The sequence below is a fragment of the Phyllostomus discolor genome, chromosome 8 (genome assembly GCF_004126475.2).
Source record: "Phyllostomus discolor isolate MPI-MPIP mPhyDis1 chromosome 8, mPhyDis1.pri.v3, whole genome shotgun sequence".
Classification (NCBI taxonomy): domain Eukaryota; kingdom Metazoa; phylum Chordata; class Mammalia; order Chiroptera; family Phyllostomidae; genus Phyllostomus; species Phyllostomus discolor.
The window spans coordinates 37,813,676-37,831,365 of record NC_040910.2 but is presented as its reverse complement, the minus strand read 5'-3'; the positions used below and the strand labels follow the sequence as shown (position 1 = coordinate 37,831,365).

General features: G+C 56.6%; 1 protein-coding gene across 8 annotated transcripts in view; it reads left to right on the top strand.

Moving 5' to 3' along the window:
• Positions 1-298: 298 nt before the first annotated feature.
• The window catches only part of ATP8B3 (ATPase phospholipid transporting 8B3), a 30,002-nt gene continuing 12,610 nt past the window's right edge, over positions 299-17,690 (top strand). For 3 of the 8 annotated variants that reach the window (XM_036032147.1, XM_028521262.2, XM_036032149.1), the window contains exons 1-23: positions 300-986; positions 1,717-1,775; positions 2,274-2,365; positions 2,845-2,958; positions 4,052-4,150; positions 4,524-4,585; positions 5,140-5,212; positions 5,349-5,419; positions 5,879-5,961; positions 7,312-7,470; positions 7,807-7,895; positions 8,694-8,884; positions 8,975-9,183; positions 10,256-10,284; positions 10,367-10,523; positions 10,965-11,153; positions 11,232-11,347; positions 13,080-13,244; positions 13,353-13,464; positions 14,340-14,415; positions 14,631-14,742; positions 15,026-15,410; positions 15,495-15,718. In XM_036032147.1, coding sequence (XP_035888040.1) covers positions 724-986; positions 1,717-1,775; positions 2,274-2,365; positions 2,845-2,958; positions 4,052-4,150; positions 4,524-4,585; positions 5,140-5,212; positions 5,349-5,419; positions 5,879-5,961; positions 7,312-7,470; positions 7,807-7,895; positions 8,694-8,884; positions 8,975-9,183; positions 10,256-10,284; positions 10,367-10,523; positions 10,965-11,153; positions 11,232-11,347; positions 13,080-13,244; positions 13,353-13,464; positions 14,340-14,415; positions 14,631-14,742; positions 15,026-15,410; positions 15,495-15,718 — 3,129 coding nt within the window. In that variant the 5' untranslated portion in view covers positions 300-723. Of the gene's footprint in view, positions 987-1,716; positions 1,776-2,273; positions 2,366-2,844; positions 2,959-4,051; positions 4,151-4,523; positions 4,586-5,139; positions 5,213-5,348; positions 5,420-5,878; positions 5,962-7,311; positions 7,471-7,806; positions 7,896-8,693; positions 8,885-8,974; positions 9,184-10,255; positions 10,285-10,366; positions 10,524-10,964; positions 11,154-11,231; positions 11,348-13,079; positions 13,245-13,352; positions 13,465-14,339; positions 14,416-14,630; positions 14,743-15,025; positions 15,411-15,494; positions 15,719-17,690 lie in introns of all 8 variants that reach the window. The other 5 variants (XR_004904649.1, XM_036032146.1, XM_036032152.1 and 2 more) reach the window with 4 other exon arrangements.

Below are 17,690 nucleotides of genomic sequence, written 5' to 3'. Positions count from 1 at the left end.
AGGGCTGCCCTCCCTTTCCCCTACCCAGGCCCTCTCTGCAAGGCCCCTCCTGGACTCCTCGACTTCTTGGCCCCACCCTCAGCGCCCCCCAAGGTCATCCTCAGCCTAGGCCCGCCCTTAGACCCTGCTAGGCCCGCGCCCGCACTTCCCTTTCCAGGCCGTTGGCACAGGCAAACTGCACCAGTACATTCCCCACTCCCCACTCATGCTCCCCCCACCACCCCGCCCCCGGCACCCTGGACGCCCGCGGAGTGCCCCAGGCAGGACTGCGCCCTGGCCCGTGCCTGTGGGCGGCGGCGCTCAGGTTGCTGTGCATTCCTGAGTTCCCGCGCAACTTGTCAGGGCTCCATCCGCCAGAGGATGGGCGGGAGGTCCCTGCAACTGCGGAGCTGGCGCCGCGTAGAGGTTCGCGCAGGACGGAATCCGGAGGGGTGCCGACTGTGTACACCGATCTCCCCGACCAGGAAGGACCCGGGGGAGGGGACCGGTTGGGCCTTGAAATCCACGCCTTGAGACCTCGGGAAGGACAGCTAAAGGGGAACTTGGGTGAGCTGCATAGGAGTGAGGAGGCAAGCGCTGGGGGCGTCTTCCTATCCTAGCTACACTACTTTGGGTGAATTCTGGTGGTCCCATCACCTCTCCAACGTCACCTGCCCTGTGCGGGGTCTCCCTGGGCTCTAGGTCACTGGCCGAGCCTCACTTCTTTTCCTTTGGGGAAGGGGTATGGCACGACTCACGCTCCCAGGAGCAGGAGAGCCGGCCCTGAGCAGGTCCTACCCCATGGCTCCAGGGACACACGTGACTCAGACACCAGCCCTCCTGCCCTGGGAGGTTTCCAGTGCACGCGGACTCCCAGACAGGGAAAGAAGCAGAGGAGAGAAGGTGATGAGACCTGGAATGGGGGACACCCCAGGCAGAGGGAGAGCCCAGAGGAGGTGCCTGAACAAGCCAGGCACATCTGAGAACTATAAGCTGAGACCAGAAGGGTGAGGAGGCGGTGACCAAGCATGCGGGAAGGTTGCTTCTTGGGCAGAGGGAACTGCCCCGGCAAGGACTTAGAGAGCTGCTGAGGGCCCCCTGGTGAGACAAGTTCCTGGCACTGAAGGAGTGACCCTGAACTAAGCGGTGAGAAGGTTCCGGGCTCTGTGGAAGGTCTGGTGTCTGCCTCCATCACAGTTAACTGCCCTGAGACCACAGTCAGACCTCTCGGAGCAGCTTGGCCCTAGTATACACATTTACAGACATGATGTATAGCCCTGGGGCCGATGTAGTCAATCAGCATACACTGATGGGCCCCTCAGTGGGATGGGCATTGTGCCCCATGTGGGAACTGGGGCTGGAGAGGGGCAGCAGGGAAACTGGAGGAGGTGGGTATGCCATCCCAGGAGAAATGATGGTAGCCTGGACTGAGGGCAGCCCTGAGGGTTGGCAGCGCTGACCAGAATCCATCCTGGGGTATCGGCTGTAATGGAAGTTGAAGCAACCTTAGCTTGGTAGCTGGGAGGACTGGTGAATGTGAGGCTGTTGCAAGATTGGGGATCAGTAGAGGCCCCAGATATCCAGGGTAGAACACAGAGCCAGTGGCTGGACCTTCAGAGCCTGGGGAGGGAGCAGCCGATGGAAGTGGGAGGTGATGTTTTAAAGGGGGTGGAGTAATAGACAGTGTCTAGCAAGGGCTGGGCCACTGGTGTAACCTTGAACCCCTCTCCCCTACAGCCCAGCCAGCAGGGGCAGTCTGGCCTACAGCGAGGACCTTGAGGAGGAAAAGAACTCAGGTGCATGTTTTGGGGCCAAGTGGGTGACATGGGGTCTGTGGAGGAAACCAAGGGGCCTTATAGGGTGGTGGCTGGAATGTGGAGACAGGGAGACCACCCAAACCCATTCGACAGACCCAGCATGGGGTTGTCCGTAGGTTACAAATAGTCCCGGATCTCATGACTGAATGCCGGGCTAAGGAACTGGGGGCTGCAGACCTGAACTAGCTGGGCTGCCCAGGCTGGGCGAGCAGCCTCGCACACCTCGGAGCTGGGCACCAGGCCTCAGTTTTACCCCCTCTGTGGAAGGAATGGGCGTGAATGGGTCTCCCAGGGCATGTCCTCTGCGCCTAGGGCCTGGCCCAGAGTGGTGTTTGTTTACCAGCTCCCACACCCATGGCAGAGAGCGAGGCATCTCCAGTGTCTGGGTTCCCCCGGAGGCCCATTAGACCTCCCCTGGGGATCATTAGGTATTATTCGTCTGCGCCCCACACCACGCCCCACTCTCTCTGGCTTCAGCATTCACCTGGGAGGTGAAGGCCAACGACCGGACTTACAATGACCAGTTCAGGGAGAAGGCCTTCCTGTGCTGGCAGAGGAAGAAGTACAAGGTGGGTGGCCCCAGCCTTACTGCCCTCCCCGACCTCCTCCCACCCAGCCTACCCCTTCCCCCCAGTTTTAATCATGAGCAAATGAGCAGTTTGGCGCTGGAATTTCTTGTGTGTCCTTGGCCCCACCCCAGTTCACCTTAAAATCAGTTAATACTAAACCTTCAAAGTACAATGTGTTCATCAGGCTCTTTTAAAAATCCCCTTGTGTGTGTCTCACTTTGGAAAATACTGGAGTCAGGGCCCTGCTCGAAAGGTCTTTGCATGTAGCAGGGGCTCAGCTGATACTGGCTCGAGGCTCTGCACTCAGCTGGCACTCGGTAGAGCTGGCTTGAGGCCTTGGGTTTGGTAGATAGTTAATGCGTGTTGGAGGCTTTGCATATCTTGGGTGCTCAATTGTTGCTGATTGTGACCAAAGGGTGGGGCAAGACCAGGGTGGAGCCCTGGCCAAAGCAGCGCCCCCATGCTGGCTCTCATTGCAGGACAACACCATCCACACGGCCAAATACAACTTCTTCTCCTTCCTGCCCTTAAATCTGTACGAGCAGTTCCACCGAATGTCCAACCTCTACTTCCTTTTTATCATCATCCTCCAGGTGGGGTAGGGTGAGGGTGGCACCTGCGCACACACCATTCCTTCCACCTGCTCAAATTGCCTCCTCCAGGAAGCCCTCCTTGACTAGTTTTGACACATGGCTCTGTAGATACACGGAGGTTCAAGTGTGTAGTCTGACTGTGCAGTTGCAAGGGGTCAGTATCTGGCTCCTCACACACTGGGAGCGCCTTCATGGCTGCATTCCCACTGCCCGGCCCAGTGCCTGGCTCACAGGAGGTGCTCAGTATATGTTCAGTGATGAAGGTGCATGAATGGCTCCTCTGGGTTCGAGGAGGGCACAACACCTCCACAGGATGGATGGCCTTGGCCACATGACCCCCTTGGCCCCAACCGATTAACCCTGACCTCAAACGGTGAGGAGGAAAGAAGTGTTGAGAGCAGATTCTCAGGATCCTCCAGGCCACTTGCTAGCACCTGGGTGGCCCTGCCAGAGGGGCCGAGTCCTGCCTGAGAAGCTTCCTCTTTCAGCGGTGGGCAGTTTACAGAGCGCCCTGCCCCTCACCTAGCAGTCCATTCGCCTAACAGTCATTCCATTCCGACCCTCTGCTTTATCCATCAATCCAATAAACATATAGTGTGTGGGTCCTATGCTGGACACTGGAGGCCTGGCAGTGGCCCTGATAGCCACTGTCATCAAGCCGCATAGCGGGAACCAGTGATGGGAAGGGGACCCACATGCCACCCAGGCCCATCTGGGGTTCACTTGGAGCTCAGGCCTGAAGGGTGACTGGGAGGAGCGGGCTTACAGACAGGAGACAGTAAAGCCAAGGCCCTGAGCGGAGAGCAAGCTTGGGGTCAGCAGGGCTTCCTGGGGAGCGCAACATGGGAGCTGGTCAGGGAGGGGAGATGAGTCTGCTGGGGAGAAGTTCCAGGAAGGGAGAGGGATTGGAGAGGCAGCAGCCGTCCCAAGGTTTGTGTGGGGAGTTGGCCGGCCCTGGGCCCAGGTAGTTGGCAGGTGGGACGCGGAATGCCAGGCTGAGGGGCTGGGTGGGAGGGCGGGGGCAGCGGTTGTGGGGAGTGTCAGGGATGCAGGGTCAGCACTGCCCACCCAGCATGACCCACCTGTGTGTCAGGGCGTCCCTGAGATCTCCACACTGCCGTGGTTCACCCTCTTCACTCCCTTCGTCTGTCTGCTCGTCATCCGGGCCACTCGAGACCTGGTGGACGACATTGTAAGTGGGGTCGGAGGAAAGCCAGGGAGGGGACTGGGGACAAGGTGGGGTCCTTGTCTTGCTGCCACAAGGGGTAGGTGCCCCGTGGCCTTTGGCCCTTGCTGCCACGCTGGGTGGCAGGTGGACTATGCCTTCCCTCTGCTGCCAATAGCAGTTGTCCCCACAGTCCCCTCCCCCACCAGGGGCCCCAGACAGATGTGGATGGTGTGGGCTCACTATCGGGACCACATGTGCGAGCTGGAACTGTGCTCTGCACCTGGGCCCTCACCAAGGCGGTGTGGGGGCAGAATGGGGGCATGGCTGGGGGTGGGATCCCCCTGGGGGAGCAGGGCTGGGGTGGAGCCCCCCCCTCTGATCCACGCTGTTGGCTCAGGGTCGACACAGGAGTGACCGGACCGTCAACAACAGGCCCTGCCAGGTGCTGGTCGGGAAGAGGTGAGGCCTCTGGTGCTGTGTTGGGGGGAGTTCGTCCTAAGGAAGAAGACTCCAGCACAGTGGAGGGGGGTGTGGAAGGGTGAGGACACATCAGGGAGGGGTGCCCATTGGAGTGCCTGGAACCTTTCATGTCCCCTGGGCATCCCGGTTGAGTCTGATGTCTGACAGAGACCCAGCCAGCATTTATTAGATGCCTGCTGTCTACCAGGCCTGGGTGTGGGCTCTGTGGTGGGACAGAGGATGAGGACCTGACTGCTAACCCTCACAGGGCTGCGCGTGCAGCTGCAGGGAGAGGCACAGAAGGTCTGAAGGCACTTGGATACAGAACGAGCAGGAGGGGCAAAGTTAGGGAAGGTTGGACTTCCTAGGTGGGCCGAGCCCACCACACCCCACAAAGACCTGCAGGTGGGCACGCAGGGAAGTAAAGCACCCCAGGGGCATCTGCAGCCGGTTTCCCAAGCTGTTCTTCCAGCTTGGGGGTGGCATGGGGGCCGGAGTTTCAAAGGTGGGCCTGATTGGGGTCCCCTCTCACACTTGCCACCTGCCCCCCGCAGCTTTCTGTGGAAAAAATGGAAGGACCTGTGTGTGGGGGACCTCATTCGTCTGCACAAAGACAACATTGTCCCGGTGAGCTACTATCAGCCGGCCCAGAACTCCCTGCTGCTGGGGGAGGGCTGCCTTCCTGCTTGTCCTCCTCCGGTCCCTGCCCCCCACCCCTCTCCACGATGCTGTTTCCTCCCTCCCACTCCACCTCCCCACTCAGGCCGACGTGCTCTTGCTGGCCAGCACGGAGCCCAGCAGCCTGTGCTATGTGGAGACAGCCGACATTGATGGGTGAGGCGCCGGTCATCACTGGGGGCTTGGGAACCTGGGAACCAGCGAGGCCTTCCCCAGTGGCCACAAAATGTGGCTCCCCAAGCCCACTGGGGTATTTAGGTCATTCATCCTGGGAGCATGTGTGGGGCACCCTCAAACTGGCGGGGGGCAATAACATTAAATCAGAAGAAGGGGCCAACCTTCTTTGCAGCAACATTGCTGGGGCCCTACTGCGCTTCAGGTGCAGGTGCCTGAAAGTGAGAAGACCTTAGAGTTTTGCCTCAGCCATTTTGCTCATGTCCTGTGTGACCTTGGGCAAGGCCCTCTCCCTCTCTGGGCCTCGGCCTCCTGATTGGCAGCTGGTGCATAGTAGGGGCTCAGTGAAAATGTTTCAGTGGCTCTGGAAGGGGGCTGGGGGGGCCTTGCCCAGAGTGCTACTTGTTCCCACCTCTCACTTTCCTCCCTTCTCATCACCAGGGAGACCAACTTGAAGTTCAGACAAGCCCCGAGGGTCACGCACCATGAGCTAACCAGCATCAGGAACATGACTTCCTTTCAAGGTGAGCGGTGGCGATTCATGCACCCCACCCGGGCCTTTGTTGGCCCCTCTGTGCAGCGGACATGAAAGTTCCCCCTCTCACTGGGTCTGGGGATGGCGGTGGGGCCTTCTGGGAGGTGCTGGGGGGTTGGGATGCCTTTGAATGGGCCAGCTTATCCCGGGCCTGTTTCATGTTCTTTCTTTCTTTCTTTCTTTCTTTCTTTCTTTCTTTCTTTCTTTCTTTCTTTCTTTCTTTCTTTCTTTCTTTCTTTCTTTCTTTCTTTCTTCTTTCTTTCAAGATTTTATTTATTTATTTTTAGAGAGGAAAGGGAGAGAGAGAGAGAGAGAGAGGGAGAGAAACATCAATGTGCGGTTGCCGGGGGCCGTGGCCTGCACCCCAGGCATGTGCCCTGACTGGGAATCGCATCTGCAATGCTTTGATTCGCAGCCTGCGCTCAATCCACTGAGCTACGCCAGCCAGGGCTGTTTCATGTTCTTTCCATCCACTCAACAGTCGAGGTGTTTTCTGTTATTGTTACGAAACATGCTGCACCATTTTATCAAGCATTACACTTTATTTTTGAAATGTGATCACATTAAAGAAAATGTTTTTGGTTTTTTAATGACGAAGGCAGCCTGTGCAGACAGACAGGGAACCGACCTATCCATCACAGCTTCTTATTTTCCACCTGAAAAGTGAGACATTTCACACCTGTGGGTACAACTACAGTTTGCCAGAGCCTAGCAAGGGGATACATGACTTTTTCCCTGCCTTGTCACAAAGATAAGACACTCTAATTGGCTCTAGAGCAGACTCATTCTCTCAAACCACGGCCCCTTTGCTCTCGACACTCATGCACGGGTGCGTTTGTTTCCATGATATCTGAGGAAAGCCGTGTTTGCTGGGAGGGCTGGGCACGGTGGGCCAGGGCGGGGCTGCAGGGTCCCAGTGTGATGGAGACGAGGCTGGCATCTCCTCTCCGAGAACTCATAGGTATTCGTGACAGCAGTGGCAGGAGTAAATGTCTATTGACCCTGCAGGATATAACCAGGAGGAAGGGGTTTTGGCAGGGAAACTGATCTGGCTGGAAGGTCAGGGAGGGTTTCCCTAAGGAGCTGTGAGTCCTGGCACAAGGAGGAGCATGTACGGAAGCCTTGAGGCTTAACAGGGCCAGCTCTGGAGAATCCAGGAGAGGCTCTGTGGCAGCGGGGTGGCGGTGCCAGAGGGGCAAGTTCTGGGCAGACAGTACAGGGCCCATGATGGGGGCCAGAACCAGAGGGTGATGGAATATTCCCCACAACCTGCCCCACCCTGCACTGGGGAGGAGTGGCCCAACCCCAACCATGCCCTCGGCTCCGTGGTTGCCCATAGGCAAGGTGGTGTGTGAAGAACCCAACAGTCGAATGCACCACTTTATGGGACACTTGAAGTGGGAGGGCAAGAAATACTCCCTGGACAGTGGCAATATCCTTCTACGAGGCTGCAAGATCCGGAACACAGACACCTGCTACGGAATGGTCATCTATGCCGGTACAGCCACTCTAGGGCCTCTGCAGTGCGAGCTGTCCTGGTGTGGGTGGGCGAGAGCCCTGTGGTCGTTGGGAAAAAGTCACGAGGCCACACCTGGCTGCCGCGTGTCTGCAGCATAAGACGTGGGGCTCGCAGCATGGCTTCTATGGGGCCTGGGTTCTAGAACTTTGGAAATGGACGTACTGAGCCAGCACCCTTGTTGTCTGGCTGGAAAAAGCAGGGTACTTGTATATAGATGGGTGGGTGACTAGGCAGGTGGGTGCATGGGTGGGGGGGGGATGACACAGGGGTGGAGGATTTGATGGATGGATGGATGGATGGATGCAAACCCTACAGGTTTTGACACAAAGATCATGAGGAACTGTGGCAAGATCCATCTGAAGAGAACCAAGATAGATCGTCTGATGAACAGGCTGGTGATGCTGGTGAGCTGCCTAGAGCCCTGCCCTGAAGTGGGAAGGAACACCGAAGGGGAAAGGGAGAGGGCCCCTCCCCACAGAAGCCCCGGCTGTCACTCTTCAGGCCTCAGTTTCCCTCCTCTGCAAAACATGGGGCCTGATCATACAGACAGGTCTGTGGGCCAGAGAATCTTCTTATAATCATGATATTAAAAAAATGTCTTTCTAAAATAAATTTTTATAAAGATTTTATTTATTTTTAAAGAGAGAGGAAGGGAGGGATGAAGAGAGGGAGAGGAACATCAATGTGTGAGAGAAACATCGATTGGTTGCTTCTCACATGTGACCAGCCTACAGCCCAGGCTGTGCCCTGACTGGGAACTGAACGGGAGATCTTTTGCTCTGCGGTACAAAGCCCAAGCATCTGAGCCACACCACTCAGGGCTACAAAATAAATTTTGGTCCTGACATTTTCCCAAACCCACAAAAGATAATAAAATGTTCACCTTATCTTCATGCACACTTATTTAACAATTCTTAAGTTTTTGCCTAATCAACTTTATCTTTTTAAAAATCATTGTCATAATTTTTAAAATAGCAGCCACAAAACCCAGCAAACCCCCTGAAAGTTCCCCTCCCCCTGGGACGGCCAGCCACCTCCCAGCTCCTCTCCCTGATCCTGAGGGCGGATCTTGGTGGGGGGGAGGGGTTTCCCATCTTCTGTGTGTCTTTTACACTGACTGTGTCCCTGTCGGCGAGTCCCTGAGGCATCTAGGTGCTGCTCCGGGTCCCTCCACATGCTCCACCTTCTCATTTGCTGAGCAGATCTTCGCGTTCCTGGTGCTGATCTCTATGGCTTTGACCTTGGGCTTCCGGGACATGGTGACAGAATTCAAGGCCAAGCACCACTACGTGGCTGAGAAGCACGTGCACAGTGTGACCACCGAGTCTTTCCTCATCTCCTGCAGCTTCCTCATCCTGCTCAGCGTCATGGTGCCCATGTCTGCGTTCTTCACGTGAGCGTCCTCCCCACCCGCTGCTCAGAGGGAGACGTGTGGGAGTTGGGGTGGGTACGGGTCTGGGCATGACCCAGCTTGTGTTTGCAGAGCTGAATTCATCCACCTGGGGAACAGCATTTTCGTCAACTGGGATGTGCAGATGTACTACGAGCCCCAGGACATGCCTGCCAAAGCCCGCAACACCAGCCTCAGTGACCAGCTGGGCCAGGTGGAGTACGTCTTCTCCGACAAGACAGGCACGCTCACACAGAACGTCATGACCTTCAGGAAGTGCTGCATCGACGGCATTGTCTACGGTGGGGCCTGGCCCTGGCACGTCCCTTACCTACGCTTACCTGCGGGGCTGCCTGGCAAGGACAAGCCTTGGGGTGTGGCAGGGCCCCCGGGGGAACTGCGACGGCCAGGAGAGCTGTGTGGGTCTCAGGGATGGCTGACCTCCCCTGCCCTCAGCCTCATCCCCAGCACTCCCAACCAGATCCGGACCACAGAGCTGCAGCCTAAGGCATCCTCTCTTTGGGGGCCAGCAGGTCAATATTCTCAGCTCTGCCTGCTGTACCATCTCTGTGGAGACTCAGCTCAGCCCTTGTCCCCAGAAAGCAGCTGCTGCGTGTGGACACCACGCTTTGAATTTCATAGTGCCTCACATGTCACGAGACAGAATATTCCGCTCCTGATTGTCACCAACCTTTACTGAGGACACTAATTTTGAATTCTACAGCACTTTCATGTTTCACAAGACAATATTCTTTTTCTGATTTTCCTCAACCAACTAGAAATGTGAAAACCCTTCTTAACTCACAGCCCACACTTAAAAGCTGGCAGTAGCATAGAGCATAGGTCCCCAGCCCCTGGTCTAGTCTGTAGCTAGGGGACAGGATGTAGAGCAGGAGCTGACAGAGGACCCAGCTGGGGAATGGTTAGGTGTAGCAGGCAGTCACCAGTATGAGAAACGGAAATGCCGCCTGACCCTCAGCCAGGGTCTAGGGGGCGGGCGATAAGGAACAGTGGTGCCTGTGGCGAGTGGCACTGACCTGGGTTTCTATAAGCCCTCTGGGCCCAGGCTCTTATTTGCAATCACCCAATTTCTCCAAGTTGGCAACCAGGTTTTAAGAATCACCACTAATCGTTCACAAAAGATGTGTTCACTGGGGCCTCATTCTTCTCTGGGTGGCTCTTCTAAGATCCCTAGGTAATGGGGCTCCATCTTTTCCTCCTTTGTGCATAAGACAAAGCTAAGGCTGAGAGTCCTTTGTTGTTCTGGGTGTCTAGTTTGGAGTTCAGGCCATAGGGAGCCTGGCACTGAGGGTGGGGGCTGCGGGACCCCGAGCAGTCCGGGGAGCTGAGGCCTGAAACGAGGTCTTTCCCCAGGCCCAGATGAGGAGGAGGCCCTGCGTAAGGTGAGTGCTGGCCCAGCAGCACTGGATGTACAGGGAGGGACGAGCAGTGTCCCACCCAGAACCAGCTTGTCCCCCACCCCAGGAGAGCCCCTACCTCTGGAACAAATTTGCTGATGGGAAGCTGCTCTTCCAAAATGCGAGGCTCCTGGGTGCTGTGCGAAGCAAGGAGGACAGGATGGTGCGGGAGTTCTGGCGCCTGCTGGCCATCTGCCACACGGTGATGGTGCAGAAGAAAGACAGTGAGTGTGTTGCAGGCTGCCCAGCCTGAGAGGGCCTTCTGAGGTGGTCTTCCAGCCTTAGATGTTGTCCAGCCGACCCCCAGGGCTCCTGCCATCCAGCTTGGAGGGTGCTCAGGCCCGGGTACCAAGTCCGACCTTTTCTGGACCTAGAGGGTATCCAGGCCTGGAGTTCACGGTCTGTTACTGAGCTGGGAGGGAAAGTCATCTAGACTGGGATCCAAGTGCCCACTTTCTTTTGTTTGGCTTAGAGGTTGTGCTCACCCCAGAGCCATTGTCTTGTCAATATCTGGTGAGCACCTACTGTGTCTGTTTCCTCCCTGGGGCGACAGGGGTGGAAGTGGGGCCTCCCGCAGATGGGTGGTGGGTCCCCAAAAGACAGTCCGCTCTCAGCAAATGCTCACCTCCCCCTACCCCCACTCCCATGGTCCCCACCCCCACCAGACCAGCTGTTGTACCAGGCAGCTTCCCCTGATGAGGAGGCGCTGGTCACAGCAGCCAGGAATTTGGGCTACGTGTTCCTGGCACGCACGCAGGACAGCATCACGGTGGTGGAGCTGGGGGAGGAGCGGGTGTACCAGGTCCTGGCCATGATGGACTTCAATAGCGCCCGGAAGCGAATGTCCGTGCTGGGTGAGCTCCCTCGGCCCGGGGGATGGAGGTGGGCAGGAATGGGTGTGCTTATGGGCAGCCAGGCCTCTCCCTCCACAGTCCGAAACCCCGAGGGCTCCATCTACCTCTACACCAAAGGCGCAGACATTGTCCTCTTTGATCGCTTGTGTAAGAAAGGCTTGGAAGAGTGGACCACCACGGAAGAGGCCTTAACGGTGAGGCCCCGTGGGAAGGGAGGGAATACGGAGAGGGAGGGGGAGGGAGGGGGAGGAGGAGGGCGTGCGGAGAGATGGCCTCAGGTGTGCGGGGTGGTCATGCACAGTCGGCCAGGCTGTGCTCTTCCCCCAGCACACGTGGGCAGGGAGGACCTGAACTCCAAGATGCACCTGCACAGAGAGGCATTTTTTTCTGTTACACGAGGACCCTCTGTGGCTAGTCTTTGGCCCTGGATGCCGCACCCCACCAAGCCAGGCCTGGCTCTGGGACACACTCAGCCTCCCTGCCCCCAAATCTTTTGTCTCCATGGTGAACCCAAAACTCCTCAGTCAGGCTTTCAAGGCTGTGTCTTTGTGTCTCCTGCTGGCTTCTCTAGACTGGCTCTTGGTGTCCTCCAGGAGGTTCCCCCGGACCCCAGTGTCTGGCTTGCAGTTTCCCCCATGCTCAGGTGATCCCCCAGGGCCTCTGCACACACTGTTCCCTCTTCTTGGATGCCTTCCTCGACTCTGTCACTCAGGACCTTTGTGTTCTCAGGGCTCTGCCACCTCCTGGTCCCCACCTCCAGAAAGACTTTCCGCCTGACCCTGACATGGGGCTGACATGTCATACCAAGTTACTGTTCTTGGCCCACTCCTAACCTTTTGGGGTTCCTCAAGCCCTTTGCTGCATCCCCAGATCATCCAGCACAGGCACCATGGGGGTGCCTTTGTGCAAAGAATGCCCTGGGGCCCTCACTCAGGTCTTCTCAGAGTCCCTGCTCTGCCGGGATGGGGAGGCTGGGGCAGGCGGCTGGTCTCTGACTAAGAACTGGGGAAGGGCAGTCAGAACAACGACCCGAGTCCAGGAGCTTGGCAAGATGGCTTGGCTCAACTGCCCCATGGAATGGATAGGTAAACTGAGGCATAAGAGGAGCAAAACCCCTGTGTGGAGTTCCTGATAGCCAGGGAGCTCCTGTCATGTCCAAGTCCAACCTCTGAGGTCCACCTTCAGTCAAGAACAAAAGCAAGCCCTGGCTAGTGTGGTTCAGTGGATTGAGCACTGGCTTGCGAACTGAAAGGCTGCTAGTTCGATTCTCAGTCAGGGCATGTGCCTGAGTTGCAGGCCAGGCCCGGTTGGGGGGCTGCGAGAGGCCATGAATAGATGTATCTCTTGCACGTTGATGTTTCTCTCCCTCCCTTCCCCTCTCTCTAAAAGCAAATAAAATATTTAAAAAAGAAGAGCCAAAGCAAGGCCTGGGGCCACCTACTGGGGTACAAAACCTGGGGGTGAGGGAGTGGGAGGCAAGTAAGGAGCTGGACAGGTACCTGCCTTGGGGCCACCCAGCCCCCAGGGCATCTCTGGAGCTCTACGTTCTCCTAGTGGGAGTGGGGGTGGGGCTGGATACCCACAGGATTTTTTCTTTTAGTTCCCTCTCTAAGTGGTAGATGGGGTCCGGCAGGGCTGCACCAAGGGTCTTCAGGGATAGTTAGAAATTGCTACGCAGAGTGTTGGGAGGGAGCTCCTGGTGGGGGGTTGGAAAGCTCTGGAGGCAGAACAGACGTGGGCCTCTTGGGAGGCTGAGTAAGTGGGGAGCAGGGTGGCACACGATCCCGGCTCCCTTGGGGAGAACAGGCTGTGGGTGGGGGTCAAGGTTCAGGAAGCCTAGGCAGAGGGAGAGGGCCTGAGAGAGGCAGTGGCTGGAGAAGTGCCAGGGAGGCAGGGTGGTGACATGATGGCCCGGCCGGTCCCCAGTCCTTTGCCAAGCAGACCCTGCGCACGCTGTGCCTGGCCTACAAAAAGGTGGATGAGGACACCTATGTGGAGTGGCGCCAACGGCACCAGGAGGCCAGCGCCCTTCATCAGAACCGGGCCCAAGCCCTGCACCAGGTGTATGACGAGATGGAGCAGAACCTCCAGGTGGGCGTGGCACCAGAGGCAAGGGGGCTCCAGCCCTGTGGGCTCCCAGATCTCCCACCGCTGCCGGGGCAGCTGGGTCACTGCTCAATCTGTTCCCTGCCCACCTAGCTGCTGGGAGCCACAGCCATTGAGGACAGGCTCCAGGACGGCATCCTGGAAACCATCCAGTGTCTCAAGCAAGGGAACATCAAAGTGTGGGTACTCACAGGAGACAAGCCAGGTAGGTCTCCGGACAGCCGGCCCCAGCAGGGAGAGAAGGGGGACGGGTGGGAGAGAATGCATATGTGCCCCCAGCGCCACCATCAGCCCATCCAGCTTGTCTGGGTTCAACCCTGCCCCCTACCTTCTCTTGGGAAAGGAGGAAGTGAGGTGATTAGAACTGCTGGGGTCCTCCAGGCACCTCCCTTTGCGGGGCACACTGTGCTGAGCGCCTCTGGAGTGTCTGGCCTTCACAGCAACACCACGAGTTGAGACTCTTGTCACCCTTGCATGTTAGGTGGGCCCAGCTGAGTTCAGAGACCTCGGGGCGCCTGCTGGAAGCTGCCCGGCCCCTTAGAGACAAAGCTGGCATGGAACCTCAGATCTTGTGTCCCCAGAGCCCTGGCTCTCTCCCACCCACTGGTCTTGTTCTCCAAGACCCCACCGGACATGGGTGCCAGCAGGCCCACCGTTAGCATTTCTGTGGACGGGGGGCACAGACACACAGAACATTTAAAATGACAGTTTACAACTGTGTTGGTATAAGGACAAATGTCCAGGCTGGAATACATTTACTTTTTTTTCTTCTTCTGATTTGGAAAGGAATTAAGTCATTTTGGGGGGTTCCTAAAAGTGCCACGGGCCCTAGGCATGATATGTCTAATAATCTCTTGGCCTGGGCCCCAGACTTGCCTCCTTCTAGCTGCTCAGCCCCAGACAGCCAGAGAGCAGGCCCCTTTGCTCAGAGCTGTAGCCAAAGTCTCAGGGCTGGCTCTCATTGGCTGGCTGGATCACATGCCCTCCACTGAACCAATTGCCATAGCTAGTGGGTGGGGCAGGGTGGACATGGCCCCTGGGCAGGAGGCTGCCCAGAGGCTGAGCTGGGCTGATTTGCAGAGACAGTGGTGAATATCGGCTTTGCCTGCCAGCTCCTGTCCGAGGACATGCTCATTCTGGAGGAGCAGGAGATAGCGTAAGGAGGGCAGGTGGGGGCGAGAGACTGGTGGGGGCAGGGTGAGGGTGGGTGTTAGGGGACACCCATAGCTCAGGTGTGGCCCTGGGGACCTGCAGAATGTCCTCAACCTCCACCTGGCTGGACTTCCAGAGGGGAAACTGAGGCACGGCTGGGGAGGGGATGGAAGAAAGCTTGTATGCAGACATGGCTGAGCCCCAGCTGGCTCCCTGCAGTCAGGTCCTGGAGGCCTACTGGGAGAGCAACAACAACCTGCTGAGCGGCAAGGGCTCCCTGAAGAACCAGCTCCAGGTCAAGATGGCCATGGTCATTAGTGGAGAGTTCCTGGTCAGTGTCAACTCAGGGCTGACTGTGGGGCCCCTGGCACATGGGAGGGGGCTGGGAGCAGTAGCAGACAGCGGGGTGGGAGGAGGGTTGGGGTGGGCTGTTGAAAAAGCCAAAGTGAATGCTATGCCGAGATGGTTTTCAGAGGGTCTGGAGCCCTGTAGTCAAGTCCAGCCTGGGGCTAGGGCTGGGGCAGGAGGAGCAACCAGCACAGAGGGTTCACAAAGGGGAGGGGTGCAGGCAGAGTGATATGCTCCCTTGCCCCCCACCCTCCCTTGCTGGCCAGGACCAGCTGCTGCTCTCTCCGAGCAAGGAGCCCCGGGTGCTGGTCCAAAATGTGAACGTGGACACGGAGGAGTCCTGGCAGGAGCCAGGCGAGCGGAGGACAGACTTCCTGCAAGCCAGGCGCACCTCTCTGAGGGGGCAGACCCTCAGGACCTGGCTGGGAAGCGTAGGGCTGGTGCCACAGAACAAAGAGTCCAACACGCACGAGAGCCCCCAGGTGCGACGGGAGCGGGCCTTCGTTGAACTGGCCTCGAGGTGCCGAGCGGTCATCTGCTGCCGGATGACGCCCAAGCAGAAGGCCTTGATCGTGGCACTGGTCAAGAAATACCAGAATGTGGTGACCCTGGCCATTGGGGATGGTGCCAATGACGTCAACATGATCAAGAGTGAGTGGTGGGCACCAGGCCTGGGGGAGGTCTGCGGTGGGCCAGGGGTGGCCCAGGACCAATGGACTGCGTGTGTCCCTGCAGCCGCGGACATCGGCGTAGGGCTGGCGGGCAAGGAGGGCACGCAGGCGGTGCAGAACAGCGACTACATGCTGGCCCAGTTCTGCTTCCTGAGGCGGCTGCTGCTGGTGCACGGCCGCTGGTCCTACATGCGAGTCTGCAAGTTCCTGCGCTACTTCATCTATAAGACACTGGCCAGCATGATGGTTCAGATCTGGTTCGCTTTCTACAGCGGCTTCACTGCCCAGGTGCGCTGGAGGGACAGCCCCTTGGGGATGCTCTGTGGGCGCTGAGCCCTTCCTGTGGCTTCCAGGAGGGCAGCAGGCACGCTCACACTCCAGGGTCCTCACGCGGCAGGGCTTGCCGGAGGTCGCAGGACCACGAAACACTTTCTGGGGCTGCTTTCAGAGGTGTAGAGTCCAGGTAAAGGGAGGGGAGGTTTCCTGCACAGCACTGGGCCCAAACTTTTCAGGGATATTTGGCAGATTTGAACATTGAAGCCAGGGCAGGGCAGGGCAGGTGCTCCAAAGGTAGCCCTTTCCAGGGGAAAGAGGGAAAGCTTGAACTCCAGCAGAGAAGACTGTGGGGGCTGGGTCTAGACTTCAAGACTCTCAACAGTATCGTAGTGAAGAGTAGGTGTGCCTCCCAGAGCTTCAGAAGAGCTTGTAGGGTGACGAGTGCCTGCGTGTAAGGACATCACCTGAAAACAGACAGCTGTGACAGGGATGAGCTCTCTGCCACCGACACCCAGGCATTTGAGAGGGGACTGTACAGAGGCGCCCTTGATAAGTATGTATTGTTTGTTTTATTTTTTTATTTATAGATATTTTATTCTTTTCAATGCTGCTATACATGGAATTTATTTTCTTAATTTCCTTTTGGGATCGCTTGCTGCTGGTGTCTCAAAACACAGATGGTTTCTCTCTCTCTCCCCCTTCCTTCCTTCCTTTCTTTTTTTTGAAAATTAGCTTATATGTTATTTAAACTGATCATGACCACTAACCCAGAAAGATGGTTTCTTGTGTGTTGATCTGTGTCCTGCAAATTTGTGGAATTCCTTTATTGGCCCTATGAGATTTCTGGCGGATCCTTTGGGATTTTCTGCATGTTATCTGCAAATAGAGATAGTTTTTTTTCTTTTTCTCCAGCTTGAATGCCTTTTATATCCTTTCTTTACGGGCTTTGGCTGGAACACCCTGTAGGATGGTGAGGGCTGCCGCCCTCGTCTTGTTCCTGCCCTCGGAGAGGACAGCATGCCATCTTTCCATGTTTGTTAACTGGCATTCTTCTGTAGAAAGAGCCAGCCCCTTCTTCAACCTCGTTCATTTGTGAAATGACTTCTTTTTATCATTATCGACTCCTGGATATTTATTTGATTGTGTATTTTATTGCTCCAATTGTCCCCAATTTGTCCTTTTGACATGGGCCTGCTTTTCCCTGAGCACATCTTCACTTTCTGGCTCGAAGAGAGGTTCCAGGCTCGTTTTGTTTTTTCTTTGCCCCAACCCTGGAATCAGCCACTCCCGTGAGGGCCCTGGTTCTGTCATTAGAGAACTGTAGTTCGACACCAAGAGCCAAGTGCGCTGGGCTCGGTGCGCTTGCTGCTGCTAGAGCGCTGTTGCCCTCTCGGTAGGCAGAGCTAGGAAATGCACACATCCGGCCCCACGGATAGACGCGCATCTCTGTGTCTCTGCCCACTTCTGTGTCTATCGTCTACCTACCTTGCGTGTATTAAAAAACAATGAGTCCACACTGACACCTCTGATTCCAGTCCCACAGAACATGTGAGACAAAGTCTCAGCTTAGCCTTTTCTGGGTACTCATTTATGACTCTTCTCCAGCAGGGAGAAACTTGATTCTTGTGAAGTTCTTCATCATGACTTATTTGCTCACTCGCAAAATGCACATACAATGGCTTTTGGAACCGAAACTCATATCCTTTAACTGGACTGGACTCGTGCATCAGGAAGGGAGCTGGGCTCATTGTCTGTGGGGCCTCTTCCAACTCTTTTACCCATCTGTGACTCCCTAAGTTTAAAACAACCAAAAACGACATTCTGTAGCCATTTTTCCTCCTATAGGTCTTCACTGAAGCCCTCCAGTCAAACACTCAATGGCGCTGTTTTAGAAGAATTAGACCCCGCTTCTTCTCTCTGCCTTTTAACTCCCAGCCTCGTTTAACCCAACCTTTGATTATAACGAACATTTCTAATTCATCTG